The following is a 27,689-nucleotide window of genomic DNA, read 5'->3' on the forward strand; positions in this document are numbered from 1 at the left end:
GATGAAGAAAACACTGTCATGCAAATCTACAGACATAATTTAAGACTTACAAGCAACAAGTCAGACCGAGACTTGAATATTCAGTTCAGGCTTGGTCACCTTGGCTAGTAAAGGGCAGCAGTATTCTAGAACAAGTTCAACGCCGAGCAACAAAAATGATTCCATAACTCCACTATATGTCATATGAGCAACGGCTGCAGGTTTACAACTGCCAAGTCTTAAAAGTCGCAGAGAGAGAGGTGATATGATCGAGGTCTACAAAATAGTAAACCACATCGACTCCTGTAACATATCACTGAAAATTCAAGACATCGTCAAGGAGCAGAGGCCATGCGTACAAACTGATAAAGCCGACTACAAGACTGGATATCAGGAAATTCTCATTTGCACCGCGAATCGTCAACTTGTGGAATAGTTTGCCAGACTGGGTAGTCAATGTAAACAGTGTTAACTCGTTCAAGAACATGTATGATCGCTACATAAAATCTTGACTGTCACCAGCTTTTAATATGCCACAACAGAGGGATGTTCCATTATAAATACGGCAAAGGATATCTATTCCCTTATCGAACTGAACTGAACTGAACAGATAATAATTTCAGAACGAAATTGCGTACACAGAGAGAAAATCACAGACAGGTTACAGGGGTACAACGCTCTGTACAAACCTGTGTCTCAGCACCTTTTACATCCTTATGTGCAGTCGCTAATAGCAGAGACCTGCATGACGTGGGTTTGTGACAAAAAGGTTCACAGGGCGTGCTGTAGGGGTGAAGATTTTCTTGTTCTATGGTAGCTCTATGGTAGCACGCATGCATCTGAACACAGAATTCTTCAGTTTCATTCTCTATATTATTACTTCTTTGGATTTGTAAAATTTTACAAGAAACGAAATTACATATTTGTTGCAGAACTACCCAGTATTGTTTTTCAGAATGTGCTAGCGCTCAGTTTAATAAATCGAGATGAGAACATCCACGTTTATGAATGACATCAAACTATACAACTTTATAGAATTTTTTTATTATACCTATTAACCATTTTAGCCGAAGGTCAAACGTAAAAAAAATCCAATTTGAAACGAACTGGCATAGATATATAAGACGAATAGTTATCAATTATGTAATGTTAATGGCAAATACAATACAGTTGTGATGTACTTTAAGGCTGCTTCGCACACAACATAGACTTGGTTCAAGTCGGTGAATTTAAAAAAAAATAAAATCACTTGTAACAGTTTCTCTTGTGTCTCTCCTATTTCGTACAAACCTATCCGGAATTTGGCAGCTCACGCCAGGTTTACCCAGCGATTGAATGCGTCACGTTTGAGTCTGCGCAGTAGTGAGTTAGTTTCTGCCGGATTCCGGGTGAAACTCCGCTGTATAGCGTTCACTCCACTCATCGCGTTCACCCCACTCATCGCGTCCACTCACGCGCGCGTTTCACATGAAAGCAAAATACAAATCATTGCGTTCACTCCACTCAAAACATTCACAAATCACAGACTTGAACCAAGTCTGCACACAACACAGCGAATTTTGTGTTGCAGCAAAGATTCGTACAATTTCTGTTAAATTGTTAATTCAAGATAAGAAGGATTAGTTTGGTTCACCTTTTAGTATGACAAGCAGTCCCGAGTTGGGTGAGAAAGAAAGGGGAATTTATGCAAATTTATTTCCCCTAACACTCTTCTAAATGTTATTAATCGACTTGACTTTTAAAATGCTCGTTAAAAGAAGAGAATAGGGTACGAAAATTCGTATTTTACAAGAAACTTTTCATATTAGCCGATTCCTACACTGTTACTCATCACATAAAATTATATAAGTAAAATTGTTAAAGATGCTTGATATATAAAGGTAAGCTATATGAAAATTCAAACTTATGATTTTACAATGTCATTATCACTGCTTGTTAAATTGATTCCCTTTCCGCCATAGAATTCATATTCAATGCTTTCATAACTGAACGATGTCTTTAACATTTTTTCCCAAATTGTCCCGTGCATGTACTAAATGTAAACAATGACGCATTCATTCCATTTGTGTTGACTTGTAGTAGGAAGAGGGCAGTGTGGATAGGGAGGCGGATAGATTTTACTAGTGGGAGTGGGTTGAGGGGACTCGGACTACAGACAGCTCAAATTAACTTCCACGGCGATTTTTAAATACCTTTGTATTATGTATTTACACGTGGCTGATGTTGTCGGGATGGATCTGCGAAAAATAATCAGAAAACATGTTCTTGTCAGGCCACCTGCCATTAATTGCACTTTCTCAAAATTGGCTGGTTGACTGCTGCCAACATATACGCGTGTGCATGCCCTCTACACATACTACATATGGCATGTATGGCTTCCTGAATCACGTGATACTGAAAGGCCTCTGACCTGTGACACAGTTCTCTGAATCCGACATTAATGCACAGTCGAACTTTACTTCGACTTGCTCCTCACTCTGAAAAAATATTCCATCCGTCCCAATCCATTGGCTTAGCTTTGGCTCAGTTTTACTAAATTATGTCCTGGTGATCGACGTGTAGCACAAGGCTTACATCTCGTGCGTCTTAACTCCAGTTTCTAAGGCAATCCAAACCGGACTCCCACAGTTGGCTCAAACCAGAGACACTTGGTGACGGTGACAGAACACTTCAGTCGTGTGAACAGAAACCGACGTGACCCAACGGCTACAGGATCACTATCATGGAAGGCAGGGCAGGTATGTGTGGACCGTAATATCGAATAACTCTATCCATGTAGGTACAGTGCTGCTCTCACACACACAATTATGCGCTGAGTCCCGTAGGCAGGGAGGTGTAACCGTGTTCGACTACTTTCTGAACAACGCACAACATATGCGTAGCGACCTCATTCTATTACCGCTACGCACTTGTTGTGCCAACATCCAATAGATAAGTAAATAAGGTGGTATAAAGACCATAAGTGAAGTTTGGCAAACATCAGCTTGAATAGCACACATGTTTACATGCCTTTTCTAAATGTTGTTTGTTGGTCACATGCATCTTTTCATGCATTTCCACCTTTCATGTATCTTTTCATTAGGCCTAAATGTTGTTTCGATATTCACCGTTTGTGTTGAGAGGCCTAGCTGAGACTGACCAACTCTACTTGGAGGGCGATGCATTGAACAATGTCGAATGTGTCATACAACATTGTACAGCCTACTGCAAGGATTTTTTAAATATTTCAGTGACGTTTAATTTTATTGGATGTTTTAGTAGCTGCCCCCTTTTCGTTTAAATCCTCTAGGCAAGAGGGTTACGTGATTAGAAACCCGTTTTCTTGTAGAACCCGTAAAATGGGGTACACTTTTGGTAAATTAATTTGAATAACGCCTTAAAATATTTTGACCGGCGCATTAAAATGTAGGTCGGGGTAGGTCCGAAATGCAGATTGACAGTGACCCATTTTTGGCCGTGTCAAAAAAGCTGATTGAACATTTTAAATAGACTTACACTCTGATGCGAAGCCATCTATTTCAATGTTGAGTGGTCTGCCGTCCATGGATAATATTTCCTTGCAGTGACTGAGAAAGCCAGGTGCTCTCTACACTGGTCTATGGAGTAGTGCCGTCTTTTGTTAAATTTTAAACGCCATCTTTTCAACTTTTACACATCATCTCTAGGGTACGGCCACGGTAACAAGCCCCACTAACGCAGTATACCGTGAGAACGACAACTCTCTAAAACTAGTACATTTGGTCTTGTAGGTGTGACTGCATCGTCTGAGTTCTACCCTGAGTCATTGCTGACAGAAGAAACACAGTTTACAACAGAGCCTTGTGCGCAGGCTCCTAACTGCCCGTTTGAAATGGATTTCAGAGAACGTTTGTCATCTGAAAGTTTTGTAGACACTATCTCTAGACAGATAGAAAACTACGCAGATACGTTCACAACTGACAAAATGCAACATAGGTTGAAGAAACTTAAAAATATCCAAGTAAAGTGTGTCAATGCGATATTTATTCCACATAACGAAGAAAAAGACAAAGACAAGCGAGATGACAACGTGAAAGAATTACCGGTCTATGTACAGGAAGGCAGAGATAAATATATCATATATCTCCTACATGTTTCACTAATCGAAGAGCAATCCGTTATCAGGCATATTGCCAAAATGATTTGCATGATTCTTGACCTCGGAGCCGAGAGAGTAATGAAAGAGATCGAGAAATGTCTCCAGTGCGAACCTGGCCTGGCTGTCCAGAGTTTATCTGATGAACAACGCAGTCTGAGATCATTAAATTTCACAGTGGGTCAGTCACCACCAATGGGATCGGTATTGGCGTCACAACACCTGCACCAATATCCAAACTACCGCTTTGCCGAGGATGAATTTGTGGGTTACGCCTTAGATTCGGGAAATGACGAACCTGTCGTTATCAACGCTAAGGTACTCCAGGAAGTGAAATTTTTTGAGACTCAGTCTGACGGGTCAGACTACAACTTTAAACGAGTTTATGAGATTCATATTGGAATGGACCAACCCGTTGTTGTTCCCAGCCTTGATCTTTACAGGATAGATAAAATGACTGACGATTCATCAACAACTGGAGAAAGAGGAAACGACAAATCGTTGAACGATACTCTCGCGGGGATATCTCGCTTGTTGGAAGATATTTGGTCTGACACATCGTTTACTGATGACCAACGCAGAATTGCTGTAAAACGACTCTTTCTATCATGGAAGCTAGCGAGAAATCTAACGGCTGAAAATTTCGCAACCGAGGTGGTGAAACATCTAAAGAAAGAAGTAGACAGACTAAATCTTGAACAACAAAGATTGAAACGAGCAAAGATGGAAAATATGGAATCGACAAGCAACAAAGACAATGATACTGGCACCACATCCGAATACAGTGCCTTGTTTTCGAGGTGGGAAAATGATCTTGCCAAATACCGTCTTAAATTGAGTGAAAGTAGCGCTGTTGATTCGCTAACTTCAACTGATGGGCCATCAATACACACGTATCAAAGATCCACAATCCCAAACATTTCAGAAGGCAAACGATGGTTTCGCCAAGCAAAGGCAGATTTCAGGGCAGCAGCCAATGACTTCAAAGTCACTGACAGCCAATCCTACGAATGGGTATGTTTTAAATGCCAGCAAGCGGCCGAGAAAGCCCTGAAGGGCGGCCTGTATGCAACCCTCGGCTATTTACCACAATCTCGAAGCCACTCTAATATATCGCTGGCCTCGTGCTTATATTCGCATGGATTGCCTGCAGATGTGATGGCGGACGTCCGGGCACTGCTCAACTTGAAGTGCGATCATTTACATCCACGATATCCAGATATGTATGGTAGAATGCAAATTCCTAATGATGTTTATTCTGAAGGGAGAGCCAGTGCTGCTCTCAGACATACCAGCAATATCTTACGAGCGATTGCATGGCTTGTTAAAGAGTATATGGATTAACCCTTTCACAACCATGGTTTGGCACAAAATCCATTGTTATCAATCATGAGTTTGGACCTGTTTACGGAAAGTAGGAGGTGAACAATTTAACGGAGAACACGCAGAAATGTCACTATATAGTATATTTCAGAATAACTCTTGACTACAAGTGGTGGTTCATGACTACTATAGCGTCGTCATTACGATTCACATATGCAGGCGTTTCGTACAAGTAAACCTCTATAGATATCGTATCATATTTGAATCTTATCATTGATGACGCAAAAGGTTCTGAGAATCTGACAGAGATGGCAATGAAAATTAAAGGATAACTTGACATTTAATTAATGTATAAGCGTAAAGCCATTGGATATATTTAAACATCTGGCAATCAATTCAAGGAGTCGTAACCAATGGATGCTAAGAGAGCATGATTCCCAACTTAACTACATCTTTGAATATGTTCCGTGTAAAGTACGTTGTTGTTAACAATTCCAGTGCTTGAGAGACCTTGATTTCTATAACACTCATCATACTTCCGTACTCCTCACTGAGTATAGGTATTGAAAACACGAACACAGGCCCACGTATCAAAGTTCAATGTTAAAGCAACGTTAATATGCTCAAGTTTTGTCACAAACTTTTGTTATGTAAAATACCATTGATTACTGTTAATTAAGGCTGTATATTCGAAGATTTTGACATCACTGAATAAAGATGAGTTGTTGCACTGGAACAATTTTCCATTGAAACCAACAGAGTTGACCTATATTTATCCGGCAGTCGAGCTTTCGACGGATATCTGAATGTAGCACACCATGGTTAAATGTGAGAATGTTTTATATGCTCTATATTTTGTGTCATACCTTGTCACGCCTCAATTACAATTTGTAACAGTGATTAAAAATTCAAAGTACGACGGAAAATTTTCCAAAAATCGAAAATTTTATTTTTCTCCATAGAGTTAATACGGGGATGGCGGCCATTTTGAATTTCAAATATCGGATAATCTTGGGTAATTTGTACCAAACTCTACACGGTGACCCCCCTCCCCCAACTTTGGTGGCCCCCTCCCCTGAATTTTATTCTTTATTTTGAAAGAGAATGATTGGAAGATTTCTTTTGGAAAGTTTGAGCAAAAATTTAAGTCTCTCACTTTCTAGGCGCATAGTACCTTGATAATCACACAAACGCGAACTTCCATTGAACGTTTTAGGTCTTTTCAAAATTTTGAACCTCGGGCGATTATTTCCATCAAATAGACTTAAGAAGTATGCATGAGGGTTACAGAAAATAACTATCACGACTCTCTATTTAACAGTCTGAGATATATTTTCACTGAATTTAAATTGAATGGGCGTCTTATATATTGGACAGATGAGGAAGTAATATTTTGAGATTCAGACAACTGTCTGCTGCTCTATGCATCAGAATTAATATATTGATATGCTTATTTCTTGGTGTCGTTGTAGTAACCATTTTCAATCAAACACTGTTAAAGGGACAAAGTCGGCCATTTTTTATGATTTTTTTTATTATACAAAATACTACTTATATTGTTTGACATGTTGAAAGATACTGAATGAATGGGTGACCATGCACATATTCGACCCCAATTTTAGACAAATTAAATGAAACCAGAGCGAAAATGAATTAATGGTCATAACCAATAATTCATTTTCGCAATTGTTTCATTTATCGTTTTTAAAATCGGGGTCGAATATATGCCCATTCATTCAGTATCTTTCAACATGTCAAACAATAAAAGTAGTATCTCGTATCAAACAAAATTTTATGAAAAATGACCTTTGTTGTCCGCCACTTCTTATCATGTTGCTAACAATACTCCGGCGCTGATCAGTAAATAATTGAGCATTTTGCAAGGTAAGGTACAACAGATTTGCTCATAGTAGTTACCTAAGTATTCCAATTTCGTAATTAATTAATTAATTAATTAATTAATTAAATAATAAATTAGTTTTTAATTAATCATGCCATCAATAGTAAGGTGCCTTCATCGTTTAATCTCACCGTAAGAGAAGGAGAAGGGCACAGAGCTTGTCTCTAAATATTCAGTATCTGCCTGACCTAGGATCTAAATTCTTTATCAATGTTCGAAGACGCATTGAACAAAATCAATGACAGAAAAGCATTAAAAAGAGCACTGCAACACGTCCCCATGTAAGTAATTCTTCTCGGTGTGTTTTCATTGCTTCACCACTATAATAGTTTCCAATCTGGTTCACCGTCAAGTGACCCTGTTGAATACGTGCATGTATTGTCGACATTGTTTGTTTCCGTGAACATGAGGTGATATCATCCTCGTGAAAAAGACGTTTTCTTAGCAATGTTGGATATTTCGTTTGCAGCAAGAAGGCCTATTCACTCCATTTTATTTGAATGTAAATAAAGTTTATCCAGATTTAAATGCTCTACTGGTATACGTAGGTCAAGTTTTCCTGACTGGTAATATCACCAGTGTTCCAAAGTGCGGCCAATCTTGCTTTTAACCTTTCACCCTGACGTCCAATTTATGCGCAGCGAGTGCATATCTGTGCCTGGTACGTCTGATATATATCATATCTTGTGGATATATTCATAAAGTTGTCTCAACGACGACGAAACGTGCAAAACCAAAGCACGCGATTGGTCTAACGACATGCGCCACGTGACTGTACCTTTCCTATAAACTGTATAAACTGTAAAACCACAGAGGGACGTCTGGACTGTCTGCATTTTATGTCAGGCAGACATATCTCACGCTGTTTGACCTTGTATTCGTTCGATTAAAAGAAACGGCAACACAGCCAGGGGATACATGAATGCAGACCAATTTCAAAGTCAACGTACGACGAATTACAAGAGAATAAGCTGGAAGCACCAGTAAGGTAGGACAGATTTGTACCTGTAAATCCTTATCCGACGATAGTGAAAGAACCTGTTGAGATGTAATACATACGAAGTCTTACCGTTGAAAATCCTGGCAGTTCTACATACCGTACGTTTCAATGTTAATTCACAACTGATGTATTAGTATTTGTATTGCATGCATAAAGTTTTGCAAAATGTTTAAACGTTCATTTAAGACCCTGCTAGGTTACTTTCATTTCAATGCTTTGAAGGATAGCAACCTAAATATAGGGACATAACGAAAAAAGATGACAATTGAAGCATTTGTCGACAGGTTTAACAATTACATATTCTGTTTTAATTCCGTGCACTTGTTTTTTGAATGTACTGTACTTGATTTTTGAATTATTGAGAGAGCTGGTTTCCTCAATATCAAGAATTTACCGAAGGGCAAAGCTTGACTGTAAAGTGAAACAACGGGCCACATTTTTAGCTTCGTTTTATAACTTAATGTCCTACCCTCAGACAGGAACAAATCTCTTTAATTTATCTAGTTCTTCTAAGTAAGTAGTTCAAAAAGAAAGAGGTTTTCTCATCTTCTCACAAAACTTTGTCATAATTTTTCAATTGCTTTCATTTTCTCATTTGCAAATGTCAAAATTCATGTCTGAAAATTTTCAGGTATTGTGTTAATATTTAATTAATTTGTTATTGCTACGTAAATTAAACAGCCTATCACTTATCTCAACTGATAATAAAGTTGTTTTCGTTCTAATGAAGAGAAGTAAAACGGCTCTAATATTTGTTGTTTTATTGAATCGAATAAATGATGACAACACACCATTACTAATGATCAAAGCCATAACACTGAAACGTCCTAAGGTCGAAAAACATGAACTTTAAAATCCCATTTTACCAGAATGCCATAAAACACGTAAGAGCGTCGGGTGGTACGTGTAGTTTCCAACTTGAATAAAGCACCGTTTTTTAATAAATGTCATAATAATATTTACTGCCAGATCACGTTACGCTTGATTGCTATATTGCTGACAAATCGCATGACACAAATACATGTAGCTGATTGGTCCACCTTCACACACAAACAACTGCACCCTTTTCTACGAAATGAGGCTGTAACAAGGTAACACAATACGCACAGAGGCCTTCCATTCCCATGTCTGTCATTCTATACACAGGCATTATAACCAGGGAACATATCCATTGAAGCCGAAAATAACCCGGGTGGTTTGTCACTGCAAGGGCAGCTGCCACGAGGTGAGTAGCTCTATTAAGCCCCTTTTCCGACGAATATGGAAGCACAATACGTAATCAGAAAAAAATGGTAACAGTTATCAAATCAAATTCCGACACAGTCCAACATTTCAGAGTTTTACTGTTAAAAAAAGCATGATTTCATGTCGAATGATTCGTACGTTTCCAAATCAACTTGAAGGATAATACCATTATAAGTCTGTCCTTTAAAATTTCTCTTTCACTTTAAATTCTACGAAGGCTAATATTATTGCTGTCCGGTAACATAGTCTGTGTTTTGAGGGCGCTCTACAAATTTCAGCATCATCAGTGCTTTTGGTATGGTATGTATTGTCTAGTATCTGGACTCTGTCTTTTGCTTCATGGGCGAAGGCGAAAAGACGGAAATTGAGATACTGTACTATGTGTATACGACTGCATTCACGAACATCTCTAGAGGGCGAACTAAGGCGGGGATTTGAAAATTTCAAGGGTATGTTCAGGGACATTTGAAGGAATTTGGGGGACTTCAGGGGGGGGCGGCTCGAAACAAACTCTATCATTGCTATAATGTGTTAAAATGTCTCATGAATAAAAAGTCATTAAATAAATTGTGAGGAAAACAGTCTCTGTTGTGTGTTTATGGTAAAGAACACACGCACAAGCATAAAGGTACTTTCTCTTACCCATAGTCATCAGCCCATCAGATCACATCGAACTGCTCAGTTTCTTTGTTCAACATGTCAACAGAAAAACTAATTTTGTTCCAATGCACAATAATTATGAAATATGAAACAACTCATCAACAACTTTTGCATCATTCTGTAGTACAGAAAGGAAGCCAAAAGTTCGTAGCTTAAACTTGCAAGACTAGATGACAGCTGTTGATAACCCTACTGAAAATAACTGTGAAGAGCCCCTTTCAATACATTGGCCCGGCCCTGGAACAGTGGAATTCAAGTCACACTGTGTCACTTAAAATAGGACACAAATGGAACGGTATACACACTCTGACTGGCCCTTTCAGTAACAACTCAGATCTACGGATGAGAATAGGCCATCTACATGACCCAAGAGTGACCTTTCTCCATTTGTAGCTGTAACTTTTGGCAAATTTTTTAGAGGTTTTGTTTTGTGTATCTACTGCAGTTTATTATTCTACTCCCTCAAGTGAGTTGAATAGCCCAGTTTTTAGTTTATCAACAAAGCCGTATGTGTATAGCCAGCATTGTTTTTTTCTTTAAAATTGAGTTCAAGTCCAGACTAGAAATATTTTGTCATTAATAACAATGATGACGGTCTTCACACATATGCAGGGCATTTTTCCAAACAGAATATTTGTTATTCTTGCAACCTATGGGGAATAGATCAAGAAGCTGCAGTTCATACACAGAAACACATGAAATGAAAAACTGGCCCAAAGGTACAGCTAATGTCTCTTTCCCACAATTGTTTTAAGTATGTTTAGTTTTTCTAATAGGTGAGGGAAATCCTGTTTCCAAACCATCTTTAGCGATCGCTGTTTTTGTGTTTTACCCTATAAAGACTCCCTGTGAAAAAAATATAAAGACAGCGCCATCCTTCCCTGACAGACAGACAGACAGACAGACAGACTGACAGACTGACTGACACACACACACTCCGAAAAAATCTGTCCGGGCCAGTTTTATTTTACGGGAGGGGAGAGGGTGACTGAGAGCGAGCACAGCGTAGGGTATATCGTCATCTGTGTTTGATGCATGATGCATATTTTGGCCATTGAGGTTGAATTGCTGTAAATTGTTTTCTAGAATAATATTTATAGATTATTATAGCAATTTAACTCGGAAATGCCAAGTTCACTAACGAAAATTATTTAAAACTGGTAAATTATATGATTCCGATCAGTTTATTGTAACAGGGCCGGGAACAGAGGCAGTCTAATGTAAAACACGTACTATTCCCGTTGGTAGCTCTCAAGCACACGATTTTTAATTCTCGTGTGAGTTGACCGTTCGTTCTCTCGAGAGTTGGCGTGTTTCAAAATGGCGGCGCCTAGTGATGACCAATCCGGGCTTTCAAAAGTGATCGAAAATAGTCATTTTGAACCAAATTTCACACTTTCTTTGGAATAGAGAGATTCTCTTGTCGGAAATGCACATTTTCGAGTAGGAGTTGTGGTAGATGATATCTTTAATTTCACGCAAATCCGTGTAAAAGTATTCAAAATGGCCGCCTCCGTGCATGGAAGTGCTTTCTTTTCAAACTCGTAGATATATATAGAGAGATTCCATTCTAAATTTCGTGAACACGCGTTAGTAACTTCCAGTTGATCTACAGGAGCAAAAGCTGTGGCCTGAATTATTGCGGTTCCTTGAAATACAGGCATTTACTGACTCTACTGACTTAATCATGTTGAAAGAAATATAGCCTAATATGTAACAGGTCTGACCTGAAAGCGAGCGCAGCGTAGGGTATATCGTCATTTATGTTTTCAGGCAATAGCATGCTAATTTCTGTGTTTGATGCATGATGCATATTTTGGTTGAATTGTTGTCTTTTCTAGAATAACATTATATATTATTATGGCAATTTAACTCGGAAATGCCAAGTTCACTAACGAAAATTATTTAAAACTGGTAAATTACATGATTCCGATCAGTTTATTGTAACAGGGGCGGGAACAGAGGCGGTCTAATGTAAAACACACACTTGATATTCCCGGATCCCGTCGGTAGCTCTCAGCACGATTTTTAATTCTCGCGTGAGTTGACCGTTCATTATCGTGAGAGTTGGCTTGTTTCAAAATGGCGGCGCACTGTGATGACGGAACCGGGCTTTCAAAAGTGATCGAAAATAGTCATTTTGAACCAAATTTCACACTTTCTTTGGAACAGAGAGATTCTTTTGTCGGAAATACACATTGTCGAGTAGGATTTGTGGTAGATGATATCTTTAATTTCACGCAATCCGTGTAAAAGTATTCAAATGGCCGCCTCCATGGAAGTGCTCTCTTTTCAAACTCGTAGGTATAGGCTTATAGAGATTCCATTCTAAATTTCGTGTAAATGCGCTAGTCTTAATGCTCACTTCGCAAGCGGCCTTCGGCCGCTCTCGCTGCGCTTGCCTTATATGTAACAGGTCTGACCTGAGAGCGAACGCAGCGTAGGGTATATCGTCATTGATGTTTTCAGGCAATAGCATGCTAATTTCTGTGTTTGATGCATGATGCATATCTTGGCCATTGAGGTTGAATTGTTGTGAATTGTTTTCTACAATAACATTTATAGCAATTTAACTCGGAAATGCCAAGTTCACTAGCGAAAATTATTTAAAACTGGTAAATTATATGATTCCGATCAGTTTATTATATTAAACAGGGGCGGGAACAGAGGCAGTCTAATGTAAAACACGCACTTGATATTCCCGGATCCTGTCGGTAGCTCTCAGCACATGATTTTTAATTCTCGCGTGAGTTGACCGTTCATTATCGCGAGAGTTACGGCTTGTTTCAAAATGGCGGCGCACTGTGATGACGGAACCGGGCTTTCAAAAGTGATCGAAAATAGTCATTTTGAACAAATTTCACACTTTTTTGGAACAGAGAGATTCTTTTGTCGGAAATACACATTATCGAGTAGGATTTGTGGTAGATGATGTCTTAATTTCACGCAATCCGTATAAAAGTATTCAAAATAGCCGCCTCCATGGAAGTGCTCTCTTTTCAAACTCGTAGGTATATAGAGATTCCATTCTAAATGTCGTGTAGGCTACACGCGTTAGTCTTAATGCTCGCTTTGCGAGCGGCCTTTGGCCGCTCTTGCTGCGCTTGCTATTATTGGCAAGTAAATGTTACCGTGAACTAAATTTCAATGATAAATCAGATATGACCTGAAATGCTCCGATGTTTCAGTATAAAAGTTTCATCAGCTTTGATCAAGTCAATTCAGATGCACATCCCTCAATGGGAAAGTTCGCTCATATGCAAATTAGTCATTTGCTGATCTAAAAATGCAAAAACCAGTTTCATGAATGTTATATGATAGTATCCCGAAGAACGATTTTAGGTACGATTTAGGAGTACAAAAATAAACTGGTTCGCAATGAAATCAGAAATATACTGCAAAAACAAAACTACAAATATACATATGCAAATGTACAGGTAATGAAGCTTTGATGAAGAGTTCAACAATTTGCCTGTTTCGTGATGTGTTGAATTCCTGTCACTGAGAATATAATTTTTACTATAACCCAAACGGGATTCGAACCCCCACACACTCACGACAACATCGCCTAGCTGCTAGGCCTCACACAAAACCAGTCGGCTACCGTTTCCAACCCAAAAAGAGTTGGTCACAGCAACCGACTTAGATGTTACAATCCTGTGCGCGACCGAGCAACACAGTGTGCATGGAGCAGACGACACACAGACACAGTACAAACACACATATAGTAATCGGAAAAGCACGAAGCTTTTTACTGAAAGGAGGTTCAACGTGATTGTATTACTTTTCATTGCAGAACACTACTTGTTAGAGATTTCTTACTGGTGGAGCTGCGACTATCATATGTGAAAGAACCATTTTTACAACACAAACAAGGCAAGTTTGAACTCTTACAAACTACTCGTACATGCCATTGATAAGATTCAAAGTGTGTGTTGCATCAAATCAGTCAATATTATACGAGAAGTCACACGTAGTTCTCGTATATAGAAATATTAGCCTACCGATGAATTCAGTTTGTTATGGTCGAGTAAATACACAGACAACGGATAAGTAACGTTGCTTACTTTTAATACAACATGGCCGAACTGCAACGCATGAAAAACGTAATACATAACAAAAGAACAAACGATAATGTCTGACTGAGGGCGCTGCCCAAGGAGGATTAACAGTGTCAATGCTTGTTTCTTCATTATATAGTACAGAGTTCAACTTATACATATTTCATCACACCCCTTCCTCCAGCCGGCTTCCTCTGGATGCTGCTGGTAAACGGTTGTCACAATGTAGTCTTTGTGCCATGCTGGTTGCTCGCTGGTCCGCTGTGATGATCTCAACCATCTGCTGGATTCAAAGCATTGGTAGGTGGTTCCCTCAGCTGGTTGTTCCGTGTGTTTTAATGATGTACCAGCTGAATCTGAAGGAGCAGATTTGATATCTGGATATGGTGGACTAATTGTTGTCTTCTTAGTGGCTTTGTTTAGCATCTGCTTGTTGCGACGCATCATTCGCCCTTTGCTGGTTGTGACTACATAGCTTCTGGGTGTAGAATATTTCTTGTTGACAACAGCTGGTATCCACTCTCTGTCATCTGGGTCCATTTTGACATGTACTGATTCTCCTTCTTTGAAGTGAGGTCTGTCTATCTTACCTCTATTGTAGTATCTGGCTTGGTTCTCCTGTCTTTCCATCAACTGTTGTTTGGAGTTTGACGTCAGTTTGGGTTTGAGGAGGATTCGCTTCAAAGGTATGTCATCTCTGAGTCTGCGGCTGAATAACATCTGTGCCGGACTGTATGATAATCATCCAGTTATAGGTGTATTCCTATCGCGTAATAGAGCTAGATTTGGGTCGGTAAAATCTTCTCGACATTTGCGAAGCATCATCTTCACGATGCCAACATACTTCTCAGTTTCACCATTACTCTGTGGGTATCTAGGACTGGAAGTGATTAGTTGGAACTCCACTGTTTTGAGAATTCTCTAAATTCCGCTGCTTCAAACGGTATGTTGTCAGCTATGATAGTTTCTGGAATTCCATGGCGAGCAAAGATAATCTTCATTGCTTGTATTACTGAATTGGCTGTAGAGCCTAGCTATCTCTGGATACTTAGAAAAGTAATCAACTAGGATGACATAGTCCTTTCCAGCAAATGTGAAGATGTCTGCACCTAGTTTCTGCCATGGTCCATCATGCTGTTGAATAGGTTCTCTTTTGTTTCTGCGCTGAAATTTCTGACAGACTTTGCAACTGGATATGACGTCTGCAATATCCTTGCTTATTCTTGACCAGTACATTATCTCTCTAGCCAAAGTCTTGCATTTCTCCATCCCCTGGTGTCCAGCATGCAATCTCTCTAGTGCAAATTGACGCTCTCCTTCTGGAATGATCATATGGTTTGACAGGAAAAGTAGATCATCCTCTTCATATATTTCATCTCTTAGTCATAGTATGGATGCAGTGTAGGTGATAGCTGGTTCCTTGCTGGCCATCCTTTCCGTAGGTATTGCTTGATGAGCTGTGATGTGTCATCTTGCATGGTTGTTGCTTTATACTCGTCAATCTTCTTTGGAGAAGCAGGGTAGTATGTCATCACTGAATGCACATGCATGTCTAGTGCTTCATCTTGCTGTGGCTTATTACTGATGTAAGCTCTGCTCAATGCGTCAGCAATGTGCATCTGATTTCCTGGTTTGTATGTGATATTGAGTCTATATCTCAACAGCTTCAGCAGCATAAGTTGCAGTCTAGGAGAAACCTTGTGTAGGTCTTTCTTCTGGATTGCCTCAAGGGGTCGATGATCAGAGTGTACTGTGACGTCAAGGCCATAAATATAGTGATGAAACTTGGTTGCTGCAAAGACACTTGCAAGCAGCTCTTTTTCGATCTGCGCATAGCGCTGCTCTGTTTTAGTGAGTGGTCTAGACGTGTATGAAATTGGTCGGCCATCTTGAAGAAGGCATGCTCCCATACCCCTCTGGCTGGCATCTGCTTGAATTGTAAGGAGCTTGTGTTCATCATAGAATTTCACCACTACGTGGAGACTGAGGATTTTCTTTATCCTTGCTACTGCTTTCTCTTGTTGTTTTCCCCCATAACCATGGTACTCCATCCTTTACAAGCTGTCGTAGTGACTCTGTCAGCTGAGCTTTGTTTGGGATGAAGAGTGACAGGTAATTGATCATACCCAGGAATCACTGCAGCTTTTGTTGGTTTTGTGGTTCAGGAATATCTTCTGTGGCTATGATCTTACTTTGATCAGCTTGTATTCCACTTGCAGATACATGCATGCCATGGTACACCACTTCATTCTTCTTGAACTGTATCTTTCCAGCGTTGAACTTCATACCATTTTCCTGAGCTCGCCCTTGTACTTTGATGAGTGCAACATCATGTTCTTCTTCTGTTTCTGTCGCTATTAGCATGTCATCAGCAATTATGTGGACATTTTCAATGTCACCAAATACCTGAAAGCCCTTTTTCTGCAGGACTTCAGTCGCACTGGAAATACCGAAAGGGCATTCTCTTAAATCGGTATCTGCCATAGGGTGTCTGAAATGTGGTGAGATCTCTCGAATCTTCATCGAGTTGAACCTGCCAGAAGGCCCATGACTGATCGAAAATGGTGAAGAACTTTGGCTTGCCCAGCTTGGCAATTATTTCTTGGAAGGTGGTATCATGTAATGTTCGCGTTTTATGTATTTTCTCAATTGTCTGGGATCCAGGCACAGTCTTAAGCTATGATCCTTCTTTGCTGTGCATACCATGCTGTTTACCCAGTCTGCGGGATGGTCAACTTCCTCTATAACATCTTGCTCTTTCATCTCTGCTAGATTTGTCTTAAGTTGACTTCTCATTTTGTGAGGTATTTGCCCTGGAGCGTTTATCTTTGGTTCCGCATCGTCAGTTAGTCTGATTGTGCACTGTCCAGGATATTTGCCAAGTTTTCCTTCGAAAACTGATCTGTAATCATGCTTTATTTGTTCCCTGGTGATTCCTTTGTAGTCTCCTGATGTGATCTGGTTGATGTGTCGGCTTGGTTTTCACCTCGCTGAACCAAACCTAAGCCTGTAGCTGTATGTAGACCAAGTATTGGGCCATTTTGTTGCTTGATGACAAAGATCTATGCTTCAGTTTGCATGTCCTTGACCTTGAAAGTGACCCTTGCACTGCCATAGTGTTGAATCTTGCTGCCATCGAGTGTTTGCAGTGTGACCTTTGATTTTGTCAGCTTTGGGAGGCTGGCAACTTTCTTCCATGCTTTCTATGAAATCAGATTGGTTTCCGCATCAGTGTCTACCTTAAATTTGAACTGTGTACCTGCGACATCAACTGCTTCGAACCAGGCTTGTCTGGTCTTTTCTACGTTGCTTACTGTGAGAATGCTTCCCATCTCATAGACACCGTCCTGACTGGATGAGTCGTACTGTGTTGTGTGTACCACCTTTTTTCGCGTTGTGCTCCTACACATTTTAGCATAGTGGTTTTTCTTGTGACATGTGTGGCATTCTTTCCAATAGGCAGGACATTTCTTTGTGGATGCCTGGTACCACAGTTACCGCACTTGTGTTTTGGGTTGCTGTTCTGCATGGGTTTTGATTGAGGACCTCCTCATGCAATCTTTTTACCACGTCTTCTGATTGCTTCAATAGTTTTTTCTTCAGCTGTACCTGTTGACATTTGTTTCACTTCTTTCCTGGTAGTCTCTGCTGCGATGCATTTGTCACGCACACTGTCTAGTGTTATGTTATCGATACTCAAGAGTTTCTCTTTCAGTTCATTGTCATTCAGAGAGAATATTATTTTGTCACGTATCATGTTGTCTTTCTCTGAGAATTCACACTGTGCCGCTAGTTTCTGTAGGGTTGTGAAGTGATCAATGAACTCCACTCCTTCTTTCCACTCAGCACTCCAGAATTTGTATCGATTAAATACTATTATCTTCTTGCCTTGGATTTTGCCGTCTCTTCTTGCCTTGGAAATGAGTATCAAACTTGCTAAGCACAACTTCGTACTTAGTTTTGTCTTCATCTTCTCCTCACGTAAACTGGTTTATATTGTTAACGCGCATCTGGTCCTATTGTGTTTAGCAATCTGGCTATTTTCACTGCATCTGGTTTGTTATTGGCCTCCTGTGCCAACAGTAAAATTTCAAAGTCTTGTTTGAATCGCCTCCAATTTTCTGCAATGTTGCCTTGCAGAGATAATGGATCTGGCAATCTGAAATCCTGACGCATTGCTGGCACTTGTGGTTGTTTTATACCATTAGATGAACGGAGACCAAATGGCAGGTGTTCTGTCTGGCAAACCCAACAGTCTATGGCGTGCTCAAAGAGTGAAAATTCTTATGGCAATACTGGCGCTGTTAAACTGTTTACCGGAGGGCTGTGCTAGTCTCTCTCGGTCCTTTCGTTGTATTCTGTGACGTGTTGGCCTCTTGTATTTGACTCAGTAATTGTGATTGTCAACATCGTACTCGTGAGCTGTATTTTGACTCAGCACTTGTTGCAACCACGTGGCCGTCGAGTGGGTAGCTGAACAGGATTTTCAACGTTGTCGCTTGTGGACTGCGGTTCCTCTATATGCTATAGACTGGTCGCTAGTTGATCCTGATTGTGAGTTCTTTAACTCTGCCGTCGTTAGTAGACGTACCACTCCTGACACCATGTGATGGTCGAGTAAATACACAGACAACTCATAAGTAACGTTGCTTACTTTTAATACAACATGGCTGAACTGCAACGTATGAACAACGTAATACATAACAAAAGAACAAACGGTAATGTCCGACTGAGGGCGCTGCCCAATGAGGATTAACAGTGTCACTGCTTGTTTCTGCATAGAGTATATAGTACAGAGTTCAACTTATACATATTTCATCACACAGTTCTGGCACGATTACAGTTTAAATTGGACATTATTAAGCCCAGCGCGAAGGTGGAAATCAACTCGGGCTCATACTTGCCTAAAATACATCGTACAGCCACGAATTTCACATTCAGTTGCATTTTTCGGCACGCCCTTTGGGCGTGTAACTTCCCGTAGCTTTAATATATCAAACATATATATCAGAGATATCTGGATGTTTACATATTGAAAGTTTGCTTTGCAAAGCATCATACCAACCACAAATTTTATTGTTCAGTTACAATTTTCGATGCACCCTTGGGGCGCATAACTTTAAACCCGATTGAAGACACCGTATTTAGTATATCTGAGATATCTTGATGTTTGAAATTGAAAGTCTGTTTTGCGAAGTTTACTAATCATTATGAAATCTGCACTTCATACGAAAAACATGACAATTTCTTATTTCTTTTCTGTTTTCTCTGTGAGAATTCAGTATAAGAAAGCAACATGCACTAATATTTCACCATAAATTTGATACAGTGACATATTTTAGAAAGACAAAAATGAGAATATTTTTTCGTTCTCATTGATACAACTCTTTTCTTTAATTTGTGTCACAGGTTTTCAGCAAAAGGGTGTTTTTCATGACCAATACGATAGCTAACAAAAGGAAATTTTGTCATTATTAGTTGTACTTTTATGGTTTCAATGTTAAAATAAAATGTCCTCTCAGACACCGCGCACATCAGATTTGGCTAAAAGCCTACAACTTATAAAAATAGCTTTCTATGGCTTCTCAGGAGATGTAATTTGATGGCTGGCAAGTCGAAACACCCATCAAAGGTTTTGATTTACTGCTGTTCTGTCTTTGATATTAATAAATGGCATCAGTTTATGTACAACAGTTCTGGACATCTGATTATGAACAGAAATTTATTCACCTTTTGTTTTACCTTTGTCGCATGGGGTCACCCAGTTTTCGAAGTTGCAATAGGGGGTCACTTTGTTTTCAAAAGTTGGAAGGGGGTCAGCCGCTTTTTGACATCGGCAAAACAATATAAAATAATCCACCGCCCCTGGACCGAAGAAACTGAATAGCCCCTTAGGAGGGTCAGCAATCCTTTAAAATGGGAACCAGAATCATTGTCGCAAGTCTAGACCATGGACTACAATAGCAGAAAAAAGTAAGGGCAAAGTGAATTGATAAACTACTTCTAGCATATACTTAATTCCATTGTGAAACATTTGATGGGTAAATTCAAATTTTAATGATCATTTTGATTTCCCACCGTTTTCAAAAATTTGTAATATTACAAAGGAAACAGAACATACAATGTCACAGTTGAAATGATCACCCCTATGCATTGCATTGGACTACTCTGTGAAAAATTGGGGCAGAGCAGATGGTTTTTGCTTTTCCGCATGGGGCTGCGATTTAATGTGTGGGCAAACATTTAATCGCAGTGTAACCTTTATCTTGTTCAAAATTGCATGTGCAATCCAAGCGGGTAGTTAATAATAAGTGTATACACACACCTAAATTGGTACATTCTCACAGAATTATTTGAGCCTGAAAGTAAAATCATAAAAATAATGCTCAAAGATAAAGCTAATGGGGTTTTAATATTCAGCACTCGACCAATCGGACCCCAGAGATTTGCCTGTTCATTATCGTTATTGTTGTTGATTATGATTATCCAAAGAAAATTTGTTGACCTCATTCACACTGACAGTAAAATATTCTGAATAGGTCAGAATGTCAATAGATTTAATAACAGAACATCTGGCTTGTATTTCCTATGGTTTAAGATCATGAGTCACTTGAAGTGAGCAGCGCACATGTTAGCAATTTGCTGACCATCTCTGATATTGTCGTTGTCTGTAGGCAAGGTAACTAAACCAAACTTGGTTACGGTCAATTTCCAGGACAGCGTTGGCATTCCATTGGCATAATTACGACCCCATTCTTTCCTGCATTCTAAAATTTTGAACTACATTGACGTTATGGTAGGTTATTAGGTTACAGTGGCGGGCATATCCACTACAGGATCAATAGATCGATCCGAAAATCGATCTACTTAGCAGACTACCCAGCTAAGGAGCGCCTGTGATCACGCAGAACAGACGCCCAGCACCCTTCGGATTTTCGCATCACGGTGCTAGGTAATGACTGCCATGAAGAGTAGTTCTGTACAGAATTACCTGTTCATAATTGAAAATTATTTGAATTTTTATTTCTAATGCAGAAATGGAAAGTACAACATTCGGACATACCAGACCACCATTACTAAAGCTTCTGAAAGACATACTTGATAAGTACCCAGAAGGCGGGCAAATTATAAAGGTAACGTTCTTGTTCAAAATAGCTCCTGTGTTCACTCATGATCTTTTAATTCATTGTTTGTCTGCGTATATGCGTGTGTTTGTACGTGACTGTGTGTCCCCATCGGTCTGTATTTCCAATATATCAAGATCGTGCTGATCAAAATGCTCTTGTACTAAGAGTATCAATTTTGATGACCTCGGCTTTCATGAGAGCCATTAAAGATACAGTAGGTGTTTTTAAGCAATTGTAAATGAAAGGAACTCCATTAACAGGGCCAACTGTAGTACACTCATGTTTCACATGTAATCTTATAATACAGTAAAATGCTAAGGCCAACGTGGTCGCAGAGAGGCCTTTGTTTCGTGTACAACACCATCACCAAGACACGCCCGTATCAAATAATGTAATTTCAAGTGTGCATAGTAGCAATCGAACCTGAGTTGTAAGTTGCTAGGTATGATTTCATTTAGTTTCATTGCCACGGTAACGTATTTTGGCATTTTTTAGTTTTTAGTCATAACATAATTTTTAGTCCCCACGGACACCGTCCGTCTGTGCGTGCGTGCGTCCGTCCGTCCGTTCACGCAAATATCTCAGAGATGTCTGGAGCGATTTCATTCAAACTTGATACAAGAATTACTTCATATGTCATACATATGCACGTTGATTTGTTGTGCGATACGATTCAATATGGCCGCCAGGAGGCCATTTTTTGTGGCCATTTTATTACGATTTTTTCATGTACAGAGCAATAACTCAGACATATTTCAACCGATTTTATTCAGAGTTGGTACAAGGACATTGACCAATGTCATAGATATGCGCGTCAATTTGTTTTGTGATACGATCCAATATGGCTGCCGTGCGGCCATTTTGTTACGATTTTTTCATGTACAGAGCCATAACTCGGGCATATCTCAACCGATTTTATTCAAACTTGGTACAAGGACATTGACCTATGTCATACATATGAATATTGATTGTTTTGTGATACGATCCAATATTGCCGCCGTGTGGCCATTTTTTTTACAATTATTTCATATCCTTAGCCAAACTCGGGCACATCTCAACTGATTTTATTCACCGATTTTATTCAAACTTAGTACAAGGACATTGACCTGTGTCATACATATTCACATTGATTCGTTTTGTGATACGATCCAATCTGGTCGCAGTGTGGCCTTTTTTACGATTTTTTCATGTCCGGAACCATAATCCAGACATGTATCAAACGAATTTATTCAAAGTTGGTACAAGGACATTGACTTATGTTATACATTTGTATGTCGATTTGTTTCACGATATGGTCCAATATGGCCACATGGTGGCAATTTTGTTATGGTTTTTTTCATGTCGAGAGCCATAACTCTAGCAAGTCTCAACTGATTTTATTCAAAGTTGGCACATGGACATTGACTTATGTCATACATATACGTGTTGATTTTTTAAACAGTAAGATCAAATATCGCTGTGTGGCGGCGATTTTGTTACAAATTTTTCATGTACAGAGCCATAACTCAGACATATTTCCGCCAGTATCATTCAAAGTTGGTACAAGGACATTGACCTATTGCATACATATGCTCATCAATTTGTTTCACGTCATGTAGCAGTATCATCTCAATTATTGAAGTTTCGTAATTATGCTGATATCAAATCAGGTAAATAAACCAATTATATATATATATGTCAAGAAATACTGCATCAAATTTCATGAAACTTTGTACAGATGTTAAGCTCACATTGCTTTAACATTGAAAAAGACATTTATCAGTGTCATTTTAATTAATTTGTAATTGCATATGTGATGAACTTTCCTAATTAGAGTGATATATCCACAAATACTGCGTCAAATTTGATGAAACTTGATACAGATGTTGATCTCATAGTGTTGTAAATACTGCATCAAACTTTATGAAATATGGTACCGGTGATAATCTGTTAGTGTTAGGATAGTATGCAAAAATGTTTTGCAACATCCTGTCGATTAATTCCTAGTTGACTCATTTAATGACCTTTAGGATGGTGGCCTACATTGGTTTTAAGTTTTCATCACCATGGAACTCATTCTTGGCCATTGAGCGCCATATGTGTCAAAGTATTTTTATCACAGACCTAATTAATGAAGAGGACTCTATCCTCTCTGAGGACTTGTAATCAAAGTACCAATAAACAAGTGGGGACTGTGTCATCAACAATGGCTTGTCGCTTATACTGCTGGTCCGATGGCATTCAATTTGATAGGTAGCTACTTAAAATGCTCTTATTAAGTTTTACAATAAGATAGAACCCTACCTTTTAGATGAGGCATGGACTTTTGCAGTTGACGTACATACAATATTTAATAAAAAGATACCACCACGTTTATATATTTTATACAACACTTTTTATCATATAATGACAGGAATTAGTTCAGAATGCTGATGATGCTGGAGCGACAGAGGTTAAATTTCTGTTAGATACCAGACAACATGGAATAGAAACATTACTTACACCAAGCCTGGCAGACTTTCAAGGAGCATCATTATATTGCTACAACAATGAAGTGTTCACTGACGATGACTGGAAGGGTATCCAGAATGTACAGCAAAGCGTCAAAGAAAAGGATCCGCTAAAAGTTGGAAGATTTGGTCTCGGATTTGTGTCTGTATATCATTTAACTGGTAAGTCATCACTGTAAGTTAAGCTGTCCAGTTGTCATGGTTATTTGGTTATTTTTGTGATATCATGAAAATATTCCGAAGCCGAACTTTAAGTTTAAAGTAAGGTGCAAGATGTGAGTAGAGTCCTCCATAAAGACACCTTTCTAATTCGATAAGGAAGATGCAAAGCTTAAAAGTCTTATATTTCTGTTTAAAATTTGATCTGGAGTACAGAACTCTTTGATCATAAAATGATATAATAATAATAATAATAATAATAATAATAATAATAATAATAATAATAATAAAAGATAAGGCTGAATATTGACATTCCTTGACAGATCTTCACAGATTTATATTGTCATCGACCACAATAGTTTGGAAGAGTGAATCGAGGCAACGCTTTGGTGATTAATGCTAATTTTTCATCTTGTTGAAGTCATGTTGCAGATCAGTGAAAATTCTTTTTCTTATGAGAAGTCACGTATGGCCCCACAGCTACACAAACACATTTACTGAGAGTGATGTTTTAGTTCTGCTTGTTTGCTCTGTTCTCTCAACAGATATGCCATCGCTGATGAGCTCAAACCAAATTGCATTCTTTGACCCATTTACACAACATTTTGGAGGTGGAGTGCCAGGTAAAGCATTCTCGTTGAATGACAAAAGCTTAAAGAATTGCTCCGATCAATGTTCACCATTCAAAAACATTCTTGGCATAGGTGATGAACATTTTTGCAAGGGAAAGTTTAATGGAACACTATTTCGGTTCCCCTTTCGTAGAACTCCATCACCTTCCCTGTCTTCCACAATATTTACCCAAGAAAGAGTGAGAGAGCTTTTCAAATCTTTTAAGGAGGATGCTGACAGTATCCTTTTATTTCTGAAACATGTTACTTCTGTAAGTCTATTTGAAGTAGAACAAGGAGGACAAGAAAAACTTATCTTTGAAGTCAGAAACGACACAAGTGACAAAGCTGGTATGTCAAGGTTCATCAAAGATCTAAAACAAACTGAGCTGCCCACTCCCCATTTCAACCATCACACGGTGACTATAACAAATGAAGAAGGAACTACTACTCAAAAATGGTTGGTTCTTAATGCAGTGTTAGGAGATGCTTCTGAAAGAATGAGACAGTTAGCAGAACAGTTGCAACTGTTGCCATGGATTGGTTTAGCCATGCAATGCCAGGGTGAAGGCATGCATGTAGTAGATGGCAGAGTATTTTGTTTCCTACCCTTGCCTCCATGTGAAGAAAGCAAAACTGGATTTCCAGTTCACATCCATGGCTATTTTGGATTAAGCGACAACCGCAGAAGTATAAAGTGGCCGGCTACTGATCAACAGCATGATCTAACAGCTGAATGGAACCAGCTTCTGGTACAGACATTGCTGCCGAAAGCATATGCAATGCTTATTAAGCATTCTTTGAGACAATCGATACCACCCTCTGATGTATATGCAGCTTGGCCAACACATAGTAATATTAGAAGCCACTGGAGAGATTTCCTTCAACCATTTATCGACATTATATCTGAAGAAAGAGTTTTCCATACAAAAGCCAATGGTGGACAATGGATTTCTCTAAAGGAAATGCTATTGGACACTCTTGAAAGACAGCCACCTCATGTGGCCAAAGTATCAGAAACTGTGATCAACTACCTTGTTAACGTCTGTAGCCAACCAGTTGTTTCCTTACCTGACAACATCTTAGATTTAATTAAAGATGATGTAAGATATCCACAAACGATCTCTCCTACCATTCTTCGTCGATGTGTGCGTGAATATGATGTAACTGAATGTACAATTGATGAGAAAACCTCCCTTCTCCAATTTTGTCTTGATGATGACAACTTTCAAGATCTTAACAATGTACCACTTCTTCGTTGTCAGATGGATTCGTACACAACTTTTTCACCAGACCACACGAGAACTCCCGTTCTACTGCCTACAAACAAAATCCATACTCTCTATTTCCAAGCACAAGTAATTCCTTCCGTTTTGTGCATTCTGATCTCCTATCTACTGCAAAGGATAAACTGGAGAAGGTTGCTGAAGCTGATGTATAACTCAAGTAAGATTCCTTAGAGATGATGATGTTGTAAAATATTTACGTGAAACACTGCCAGAGGAGTGGTTCACCACCGATAAAAATGTTGTCGAGTGGACACCTGACAGAAAAGGTCAACCACCCAGGAATTGGCTTGAAACGCTGTGGAAGTGGCTGCAAGACAATTTTCCTGATGACATAAATCAGTTTAAAGGTTTACCAATCATCCCTATTCAGGAAACTAATGAAAACATTCAACTTCTGAAGCTGAATGCAGAAATTCCTTCCATATTTTCAACAACAGATGCCATTGACAGTGTCTGTTCCTGCCTCACAGAAATGGGGGTGATTGTTATATCGCATCCTGCTAAATATTTGTGGCATTCTCAGTTGGAGAAGTACATAAACTCGATGACTCCTAATGGTGTTTTAGAAGTCCTGATTAAATGTGGTCTTCCAAAGTATAGAAATCTAGAGGCAGCATCGTGTAAGAGAAAGTCAGCCTTCGAAGTTTTTAGCTAGATTATCGCCCTCAGAGCTGCCTTCTGAAAAAGGGAAATTCATATCACAGTTGCCTATCTTTGACGTACTTTCTAGGAGTGGAAGAAGTTCTGACTCCTACACTCCTTTATATTCGACACTGGTAAATCCATTGGCCCCATCTGTTTCTGATGAACTACCCAAAAATATCCCTTTGAATACATACATGGTTGCAACAGATGATCCCGATTCTCAAAAAATCACAAGCTTACTTGGAATCAAGCCTTTGAAATTAATAGAGGTCATCTCCAAATATATACTACCTGACATTCAAAATGGTTTCTACCAGTCTGAAGAGATAGACGAAATCATGGTTTGGATTTTCCAAAATTTGTTCCGCCTAAAAAGTGAAGATGCAATGCTCCCTCACAGCCTACAGATAATCCCATTTGTGAAGACCAATGATCTCACAAGATTAAAACCTAATGAATTATTTGATCCTGAAGACAGCATTCTCAAGATATTACTCTACGGACAAAATGTCTTTCCAATTCAGTCATACTGTCGTCCTGAAATTTTAGTGGTTCTTCGAGACCTAGGACTTAAGCACACTTCTGATTTGACAGCTCTTGATTTTTTATTATCTGCTCGAAAGTGTCACGATGAGAATAATACAGGGATTCCAAATATTGAAAGAGCAAGGGCTCTCCTTCAGTGTCTAAATCACAGTCCAAATGTTCTCTTAAATGAAATCGATGGCAAGCCTCTCTATGAACACTTGAAGGCTATAAAATGGGTCCCAAGATTGCATCAGAGAACAAAAGACTATCCAGAAATGCTACCATGGTTCCAGGACGTCCCAAGCCTTTACACACCTTCTGATATATATACCATGGACCATGCATCTTGTGTCGGTGGAGTCATGCCAATTATAGGATCAATTTCTGATGGTATGATATGTGATGATATGAAAAAGTATTTGAAATGGGATTGCACACCATCTATTGAAATTCTTGTTAAACAATTGCACGTTGTAATTGATAAATGGCTTGCCTTAAGAAGTGTAAACCAAAAGGTTTCAACAAGGTAGTTGAAGATGCTGTTTGTAAAATATACTCA

The 27,689-nt window shown here is 39.1% G+C and overlaps 2 protein-coding genes across 2 annotated transcripts in view; both read left to right on the forward strand.

Moving 5' to 3' along the window:
- The first annotated feature begins 2,393 nt into the window (after positions 1 to 2,393).
- Positions 2,394 to 6,165, forward strand: LOC139132906 (sacsin-like). The gene is made up of 2 exons (XM_070699265.1): positions 2,394 to 2,717; positions 3,729 to 6,165. The coding sequence occupies exons 1-2, from the start codon at positions 2,702 to 2,704 to the stop codon at positions 5,435 to 5,437; spliced, it is 1,725 nt and encodes a 574-aa protein (XP_070555366.1). The 5' UTR covers positions 2,394 to 2,701; the 3' UTR covers positions 5,438 to 6,165.
- A 1,965-nt stretch (positions 6,166 to 8,130) lies between these two features.
- Positions 8,131 to 27,689, forward strand: part of LOC139132681 (sacsin-like) — a 32,534-nt gene continuing 12,975 nt past the window's right edge. Inside the window, 7 exon segments of the mRNA XM_070698949.1 lie at positions 8,131 to 8,304; positions 9,463 to 9,541; positions 14,018 to 14,097; positions 21,318 to 21,415; positions 23,802 to 24,060; positions 24,603 to 26,026; positions 26,566 to 27,633. Coding sequence (XP_070555050.1) covers positions 21,320 to 21,415; positions 23,802 to 24,060; positions 24,603 to 26,026; positions 26,566 to 27,633 — 2,847 coding nt within the window. The 5' untranslated portion in view covers positions 8,131 to 8,304; positions 9,463 to 9,541; positions 14,018 to 14,097; positions 21,318 to 21,319.

The sequence above is a fragment of the Ptychodera flava genome, chromosome 5 (genome assembly GCF_041260155.1).
Source record: "Ptychodera flava strain L36383 chromosome 5, AS_Pfla_20210202, whole genome shotgun sequence".
NCBI classification, from domain to species: domain Eukaryota; kingdom Metazoa; phylum Hemichordata; class Enteropneusta; family Ptychoderidae; genus Ptychodera; species Ptychodera flava.